Raw genomic sequence first — 9717 nt, forward strand, 5'->3', positions numbered from 1 at the left:
CCATTGTTACCCTCTAATTATCATGTTTTGAAATTTTAATTTACCTTTTCCACTTTAAAATTAAAAATCCTCATCGTTTTATCCTTCAATATATTTGAATACACAAAACTAAATACAACATTTTTATAATTTTAAAGCATGTATTTATTCATTTTTGGGCAAAAATACTCTTTATCCATCTCTAATTTTTTTTAAACTTCCAAAAGAAACTTTTCATTTTCCCCAACCAGCTGTTCTTCTAATATGAAAGATAATAAAAACTCAAAGTTCTGAAATAAAATAACCAAGGAAAACCAGTGTATTTAAATGTGAGTTTAGGTGTTTAATTTCACAACATTTTCAAACCTATAATTCCAAATGGATCACAAACATCTTGGGATTACACTCTCCAGCTGAGAATCTTCTTCAGAGTTCTACTGATGTCTCTGTTTCTCAGGCTGTAGATGAAGGGATTCAGCATAGGGGTGAACACAGTGTACAGCACAGAGGTCACCATGCCCTTGATGGGAGAATAGGACACATCTGATCCAAGGTACATCCCAAGGCCTGTTCCATAAAATAAGCATACAGCTGAGAGATGAGAGCTGCAGGTAGAAAAGGCTTTGTACCTCCCCCCGGATGATGGTATTTTTAGAACGGAGGAAACAATTTTATAGTAAGAGAAAAAGATCCCCAAGAAGGGAAAAAACCCATAGATGACACCAACGATATATGTGATCACAGTGTTCAATAAAGGATCAGAACATGAAAGGTTGAACAGCTGAGAAGGTTCACAGAAGAAATTAGCAATTTTTGTGTGCTTGAAGCAGGTAGACAATAAAACAATTGAATTATGCATCTGGGACTCCACAAGGCTAAGAAAGACAGACACCAAAAGTAATAAGGCACAGCGATGTGTGCTCACAATGACAGCATAATGCAGGGGGTGACAGATGGCCACAAAGCGATCATAGGCCATCACAGTCAGGAGCATGTCATCCATACAGCCAAAAAGGATAAACAGAGACATCTGTGTCAGACAGCCCATGTAGGAGATGACTCTGCTGTGAGTTAGGATGTCCACAATCATCTTAGGGACCATGGTGGAGGTGAAGCAGATATCATTAAAGGACAGGCTGGAGAGAAAGAAGTACATGGGGGTGTGGAGGTGGGTGTTAAAGCTGACAGCCAGAATAAGGAGCAGGTTCCCGAGGACTGTGACCAAGTACATGGTCAGGAACAGGCCAAAGAGGAACAACTGCAGATCTGGGTCATCTGAGAAGCCCATGAGATGAAATTCTGAGATATGTGTTAGATTGTACATTTTAATAATTCTTGAACACGTTTTCAGAATGAAAATTCATTAGAAAAGTGAAATCACACAAAATTCTGCATGTTATGTATACAAATATCTCCAATGAAATTATGCCTATATGAAGGCCGAAACATTCAACAATAATGTCTATTTTGACAATCTTAACTGTTATAACATCTTTCATTACTGGGTGGCTTGTTTTGCCGTCTTCCATAAAGTCCTACTTACAGATGTTCTACAACACCATGTTCGGAGTCCAAGACCAGTAGGCTTCAGAAATCTATGAGACCCGTAATTTCTTGCAAAGGAATTGAAAGAATGTTAACCCATTAAACCCCATCCCTCTTTTAAAAATATGATTCTAGGGGCCAGGGATTTAGCTCAGCGGCATAAGCACCTGCCTTGTAAGTGTGTGGTTGTGAGTTTGAACCCTGGTACCAATAAAAAAAAAAAAGAAAGAAAAAGACAAAAAATATGATTCTATTGAAAGAAAATAAAATGCATTCAACTATGTTATTTAATCCCAGAAAATACAAATACCATACACCTTATGTGTAGGTGTTAGAAATATTACAAACACTAGGACTGTACTATCCAAAAATAGACTACAGTGAATTTGTCATAGTCAAAATACACTGTATTCAGCTAGTTACCTGACATACATTTTCTTCATTCTTAGGTTTTCTGATTTCTGTGCTGCAGTACAATAAGTTTTCACTCACTCTTTGTGTATGCATAGTTTATTTAACATATATCTTCTTGTTGTCTTTAATGAATTTCAATCTGTGTTAATGAGGTTAAAATCGGTGCAAATAGTTTTATGATGTAATGACCACAAATGCAGCATTAACCACACTATACCTACCAAAGAGTAAATAATAACGATGAAAATCACATTTGATGATTTAGTTTTTAAAGTTTTTTTGCTATAATACAATGCCAAGAAGATATTTGCTAGTTTAACATCTCTCTGTTCTGTTTACTGCTTCAGTGTATGACAGTGTTGTGGTAATGTGCTTTATTATTTTTGTTGATATAAACCCTGCTATGTGCAATGGGAAACATGATAAATAAAGAAAATCTGGCTGAGTTCCATGTTTCTTAATTCTGACTGACAATTTTCACAGGAATTCTTCCAGATATGTCTTTCATTTCTCTGCTTTCAGATATGTGAAGGAGTCTTGGATCCATATTTTTGTCAAATGGTACTGTGATTAAATTGGGAAAAACACAAAAGAGAAAAGTACACGAAACAATATAGGCATATTTGGAATCTCCTCTGCAGTCATCAAGGTAAGCACTTCTGTAAATAATACAGTTCCTCTCATGGTATAACAGAAAAATTATTTACCTTAAAGAGTTGAAGCAAAAAATCGTTTTCAAAATAATTCAGGTTTCATCACTCTTGCATCTAATATATTGATCCAGGTAAATTTTAAAATATCCACATACTGCCGCCTCAGACCATGTAATTTCATCTGAAATCTTCATTTCAGGTACTTGTGCGATTCTCTTATATTAGAGTTGAGAATAACTGTCTTAACTATATTTTAGCATTTAGAAATGTCCCATTAATTTCTCTACAGACACATACAGTTTATATGTATTTGTTAACATTTACATCAACTCCAAGAGTTTTTTTAGATCTGAACAGTCACCTAAGAAATTTGGATTCTTGCTATCTATCCAAGATTTAATTTTTTTGTACTGCTGGCCTCATAGGCATCTATTCCTATCAATATTATGGATAGAATTTTTCCTTTCAGTATTTCTGGGTTGTCACTGACTTATGATCCCAGAGTAGCTATTTGAAAGCCCACCTAAGGAGTACCTAAAACACATGTAGCTTGTGTAGGAAAAAATTATTGTGCCTAAAAGACAGTAGATTACATAAAGTGATTTTATCTCTCCTTCAGCTATTGCCACCATGGTCTGGGAGGTAATAAGATACCATTTAACTTGTAAATTTATTATTAACATAATGTTTTGAAACTTCTTGTGCCTTTCTCCTTGTCACTCATAGGAAAATTTGTATACAGTGTATTTGTGAGTGATACGTCTCTTATTTCCAACAAAAAATGCATGTAAAATTTCTGATTATTGGCTAAAAACAATGAGTGAGTCAGTATAATTTACAATCTTTGGTTCTTGAGATATTCCTTCAAAGTATCCATGAGGTTGGTCTGGTAATTTTCTCTATATGAAACCACACAGAAAGTTGCATGTTCACCATATGAGAATAACATTTGCATTTTGTTCCAGTGGTGGATCCTTTACCAAGAAATGAGACAGGGGAAATGAACATGTTAGTCCTGCATCATTGTTGTGCTAAAATAGTCAGAATGTTTGTCAGTCTCTCTTCCTCTCTCTGCCAATAAGGCCAGAGGAAAACAAGACAATGCATATGATAACTAAACAGAGTTTGTAACTTAAATGTTTATGAGCTTTTGTTTCATTAAAAACTAATTACATGAAGTAGCAAGCTGAAAATTTATTGATAAATGCAATAAACTATATCCAAAACATTAGAGACCTGAAAAATACGATGTTTTTAATGCATCTGAAGCCCAAGCATAGATTCACCTCTTCCTGTCTATTTTGCACCTTTGTAAACAAATAAGTAGCTCTGTTATGTTTTTATATGTTTTATACAGATGGAATTAAATGGACTATAAGGCTCATATGTCAAAAATTCTTAGCATAGAAATAATTACACATAAGCCAACATATTCTGTCAAATAAAGTAAAATGTTTACTTATCACAACACAGAAAGATTTGAGCAGAGGTTCTGAGTCTAAATTGCTGGTGTAATACAGTTTCATATTTAACTCTCAAATTATCTAAACAAAAGTGAAACCCTGACCTGCCTTAACCTCATTTGAGGCTGTGTGGAATTAGTAGAAACAGGAGGAGGTTATGGGAAGCTACAATATCCTTCAGTGGTGGTTGGAGAGAAACTGCGTAGGATGAGGGCTTTTCTGTGATGGTAGCAGCAGATGCCAGTCAGGACTCTGCTCTTGGAGCTTTCAGAAGCCTCCAACAAGAAAGGCCTGTGAACAACAGTTCCCTTGTAGAATGACACAGAAGTCAAAGAATGTGAATGACAGTCTGCCAGTAGTTTTTTCTTGTACAATTCCATGTCTGTTTAGGACAGCCGAATTCCCATGCATCAATTTTCCACCTGAGCACTTACTGCAGGTTCCATTAAAATAGTAGGCTTTCCATTTTATATAAGCAGTAATAATGTGGATATTTACAATTGCAGGAAGATGAAGCAAATGAAATGAAACAAACGACATAGAACAGATTGCTCAGAGCCTGGAATACACCATGCTCTCAAAACCAGTTCATTATGTTATCATTGACATCTCTAAAACCTTATCATCACATTCGTAAAACTTTTAGAGTTAAGAAGCACTTCAGAAAGATATGTTTTCTGTTCCTATGTGTGAAACAACAATGGAAAGTAAAAAGAGTGTGGAGAAATCAAGTTTGAAATAATAATTCTGCTTTCTCTACTACAAATACCATCATAAAATTTCCATTCATTATAACTAATATTTTTCATATTTATTTCTCTGTACCTGACTACCTAAACTGACATAATTGACGGGCTGTAGCTCAGTGACACAAGGCCTCCCTAGCAAGTGTGAGGTCCTAATTTCAATCCCTGGTACCAAAAAAATTTTTTAAAGTTGGAATAATTGCCCTTATGATGAAGAAAACATACTTTTCCGAATCATTCCCATATCAATGAAATCCCTATGTACTTACTGGTTGATGCTGTTTCTGTCCTAGGTCACAGCCAAGGAAATCACATCCAAAGACCCTCCTATGTCTGCTGCCCAGTGAAGTTTCAGACTCTGTCCTCAGATTTTAAATTAATACCAAGTCATATAGGAACTTGCCAATGCAGGCAACCAAGGTGCTTGTCACAAAAATGTGGAGCTCTCTGGAGAGGAATCATCAAACTGAAGACCTCCAGACCAGCCAATTATTGACTACTCCATGATCTTAGAGACTCAATACCCAGAGCTCATAATTAGCCAAATTGGAACATGCCATCCCCATCTCTAAGGACTTTCCAAAGAGAATGGAGGAAGGAGACAAAAAGCCAGTAAGTGTCCATGAGAGTTTTGGGGGTTTTCTTCAAATCAGGTGAAGTTAGCACATACTAATCACTTCTGTTACTTTATGTATAATATTTTTTTATTTTATTTAAAAGGAAAAGAGAAAAACACAAAACAAAACAATGCTGTGTAAGGGTACAAGTAATACAGAACTATAAAAAAAAAAACAGTCAGAAATCACCAGTTAATAGATTACATATTATCATCTTAGAGATAGTTGCTCAAATCACAGTATCAAAGCATACTAAGTGGACATTCAAACAGTGAGACGGCAAACAGTTGTGTTCAATGATCCAACCAAAAACATTAATATGGTCAGCTATTTAACGCCCCTAAACACACTTGCTGTTGTATCCTTTAAAGCTCTTTTTTTCCCTCTCTTTTTTAAAACAAAATTTACACATTTTGGGTTTTATTACTCCTTAGTTCTCATTACTTTTTTTGGGGGGGGAGAGAATAAAGTCAAATATGGCAAAACAAAGCTGTCAGTCAAAACCAAGGATAGACATAGCACATGATGTAAAACAGAGTACAAGGTTATCAACAATGGTTATCAACAATGTCTCTTGTTTCCTTAAAAAGAATTGTCTAACTCATTAGATATTATAAAGTTGAACAAAACAGTAGAGAACAAGACCAATAAAACTTAAGCATTTTAAACATTACAGGACTTCCAAAGAAGACAATAGTCAAACCAGATTGGGCATCTTAGTCAATCTTATTGCTTTTAAAGTAGTTGCCTAGACTTCCGGGAGAACATGGCAGACACATAGCAGCAGCTATGGAGGCTCTCTGAAAGAATCAGCTTGGAATTCAGGAATGGTGCGGAGTAAGGAGTCATGAGCAAGTGGAGATATGCCCTGCTGACCTGGGAGCAAACTGGGCTGAGAGAAACCAAATTGGAGTGCAATCCTGGTACTATAACAGGAACAGAAAAGCCTCAGTGTGGAAGCTGGAGCCCGCACCATTGGAAGCCGCGATTTGGGTTTCCCGCTGCATGGCGGCTGCATCTACATCGGCTCGGCAGGGAAAGACACGTGTGGAAGCTCTGCGAACGGGAATCGGTGAACGGAGTTGAAAACAGGACGGGCGGGGAGCAGTGCATTGACTTGCAGTGAGGTGAGTGAGAGAAACTGACACTCTTCCCACGGTTTGGGAGACTACAACAGAGGACATTCTGGGACTGGGCAGACTTGTGGGAGCAGGGCGCTGCGGTGACTTCAGCCAGGTATCCCCCTCTCAAGTGGGATTGGTGAGAAGTGCATGGCCTACATGACGCTGCTGGCTGAGATCCAGTAGGCTAGCACAACCCAGGTCCCAGAGCCTGAGGGTGACCTGGAGGGGCGGGCCCCACATAGGCTGCCTGGTCCATAACTCAGTGGTGCACTGTGATGGGCGAGAACACTTAGCAAGCGCAATTCAATCAGACTGTGGCTGACCGAGAAGGAAGCTGGGCCTCCTATATAAGCTTGCATATATAAGGAACAAAGAATATGGGAAGAGGAAGCAACAAGAAAGGCCCTTCAGCCCCCAATCCTGAGAAACAGGCAATAGCGGACACTGCACCAATAGGCATAAAGCGCCATCTAGAGAGCCTGATAGATCAGTTCAGGAAGGAAGTTATTAATGACCTGAAGCTAGAAATAAGCAGAATAGTTAGAGAAATGCTAAGCACCACCCAAGAAGAAACAGATGGTGGAATGGAAGATCAGAAAGAGGGGAGAATTGTTTAATGGAGAAAATAGAGAAAGCATAGAATACATGAAGCAGGTTCAAAGAGACTACCAGGAAACTAAAAACTCTATCGAAAACTGGCATAACAGCTTGAAAGAAACTAAGGACAGACTATCTGAACTGGAGGGCAGATTTGTAATATGGGAGAATGAAATGAAAAACTTCTTAAAAGTAACAAAGAAACAAACAGCAATAACACAAAGACTGGAAGATGATAAGAGGATCCATAACTTAAGAATTAAGAACATAAAAGAAGTAGGGACACAAACAAATGAACTTAGCAAAAGGTAAAGATACACAGTTGTATGAAGCATACAGGACCCCAGCCACCTACAACCCAAACAGAGCAACACCGAGGCATATCATAATTAAAATTTCAGAAATTCAATACAAGAACAGAATATTAAAAGCTGTCAGAGACCAGAAACAGACCACTTACAAGGGAACACCCATCAGAATTACAGCAGATTTCTCTGCACAAACCATCAAATCACAAAGAGCATGGGGGGAAATAATTCAAGCTTTGAAAGATAATAATCTCCAGCCAAGATTGATATATCCTGCACAACTATCCCTGCAAATTGATAGAAAAACAAGGTGCTTCCAGGATAAAGAGGAACTAGGGGAATATGCAACCACCAATTCAACTCTACAGAGAATACTACAGGATATTCTAAAAAAGAAAAATACAAAGAATCCAGAAATAGTGGCAGAGAGGCCACAATGAATGGAGCAGAAAAGAAAATAAAGAAGACAAACTGACAACTAATGACAGAAAAAGAGCTCAACAGAAATGAGGCAGAGAAGATTGGATGATAGGAACAGCTATTTTGGAGAAAATGACGTCTTAATAGGTAATACTGATTTAGTATCATCTTGTTTTGAAGTCTCATCAAGCTTCTGTTCTTCTGTCTCCATTGGTCTAAACAGGTTGTATCTTATTGGATTTTATTATGTATGATAGTATAAGCAAAAACTTTTAAAGACAAGGAGATTATACAGAAACCATTGTTCATTTTCTGTTGGTTGATTCTAAATACCCTGTAATGCTGTCATTCTCTTAAATGGTTTTACATTGTTTTGATATACTTAATGCTACAGTATACGAAGTTGTACTCAAGGATTTCAAGGAAAGAGACAATATGGTAACTACTTTTATGTCAGGATTATCTTGTGGTGAAACACTATTCTGCTTAAATAGTTATGTTTTGATCTGCGCTATTTTGCTGTTATGCCCTCTTTTATCTCAATCTCCACTTCATTATTTACTTTTTTATTTTTATCCTTTTAATTAAGAGAAAAATAAATAAAAAATAGCAGGATATATTATAGTAACCCACTTTGACTTTCCATTATCTCGATTTGAAGCCCTGTATTACTCTCACCATCTTGTTTTTGACTGATGTCCCCCTATTCTGTTTTGCTTGATAGTGCCAGGTTCGAAAGTTTAAGCAACAGCTGTGAAGATGGTGAGATTCATTATAACACCCATTCTTGTTGACAATTATCTACTTTTGAAGACCTATAATGTCTCCAATTTTTGTTTTTGTCGGTTTTGTTCTTTACTGTTTTGTTCAATTTTATTATAACTGATTATATAGGCAATTCTATTAGAGATAGCAGGAGGCATTATGGTAACCATTGTTGATCACCTTGTATTATGCTTTTACATTATCTATTATGTCCACCCTTTTGATTTGATTGACTCTGTTCTGTTATGTCACATTTGGTTCTACTCCCTTCCAAAAAAGTAATAAGAACTGTGGGAGCAACAAAACCCAAAATGGGTAATGTCATTGTACAAAAGAGAGGAAAATAAAGTGTTCTAATCGAAATAACTGCATGTATATATAAGTGTATATGATAGATAATGTTATCACTGAGTTTTGTTGGATCATTGAACAGAACTGTTTTCAGTCTCACTGTTGAATGTCCACTTTACAAGCTTTAATTTTGTGACTTGAACATTTCTAAGATGACAATATCTAATCCCATTAACTAGTGATTTCCTACTGTTTATTTTTTTCTGTAAATCTGTATAACTTGTACCCTTTCTCTGCTCTTTTTTTCTCCTTAAATAAAATTTTTTAAAAAACAACAACAAAGTAGTTGCCTATACCTCAAACTTGATACTATCATACAGAATGGAACAGAGTCTAATTAGTCAAAACAAGATCATGGAAATATTACAGGATTTCAAAATAAGTTAATAGGAAATCAAAAAAAGTTACTATTATATATCCTGCTAATTTTTTTAAATTTTTCCCCTTAATTAAAACAAACATAAAAAATAACTAAATAATTTTTTAATGAATAAGGGAGAGATTGAGAAAAAACAGAACATAACAATATAACTATACAGGTCAAAAGCATGACTGTTTCAGCAACCTAGTGCTTCACCACCAAATAACCCGACTTAATAGTAGTTAAAATAGTGTCTGTCTTTTTCCTTGAAATATTTGAATAAAACTTCATATACTATAGCTTCAAATATTTCCACATCAAGAAGCCCAGAATAAAGCCTTTCCAATTAATAAGTGAAAACTTTATAAGGCTTC

General features: G+C 36.2%; 1 protein-coding gene across 1 annotated transcript; it reads right to left on the bottom strand.

Annotated features, from left to right (window-relative positions):
* Positions 1-379: 379 nt before the first annotated feature.
* LOC100713786 (olfactory receptor 7E178-like) lies at positions 380-8422 on the bottom strand. Its single transcript, XM_013155713.2, has 2 exons — positions 8411-8422; positions 380-1297 (listed from the first exon to the last, which is right to left on the bottom strand). The coding sequence occupies exon 2, from the start codon at positions 1265-1267 to the stop codon at positions 380-382; it is 888 nt and encodes a 295-aa protein (XP_013011167.2). The 5' UTR covers positions 1268-1297; positions 8411-8422.
* Between the last annotated feature and the right edge of the window lie 1295 nt (positions 8423-9717).

This window comes from Cavia porcellus, unplaced genomic scaffold (genome assembly GCF_034190915.1).
Source record: "Cavia porcellus strain 051 isolate PalLab524CR breed Dunkin Hartley unplaced genomic scaffold, mCavPor4.1 scaffold_17, whole genome shotgun sequence".
NCBI classification, from domain to species: Eukaryota; Metazoa; Chordata; class Mammalia; order Rodentia; family Caviidae; genus Cavia; species Cavia porcellus.

Excerpts from the sequence above, each read along its gene's own strand:
- LOC100713786 (XM_013155713.2), bottom strand. The coding sequence starts at position 1,267 with ATGGGCTTCTCAGATGACCCAGATCTGCAGTTGTTCCTCTTTGGCCTG.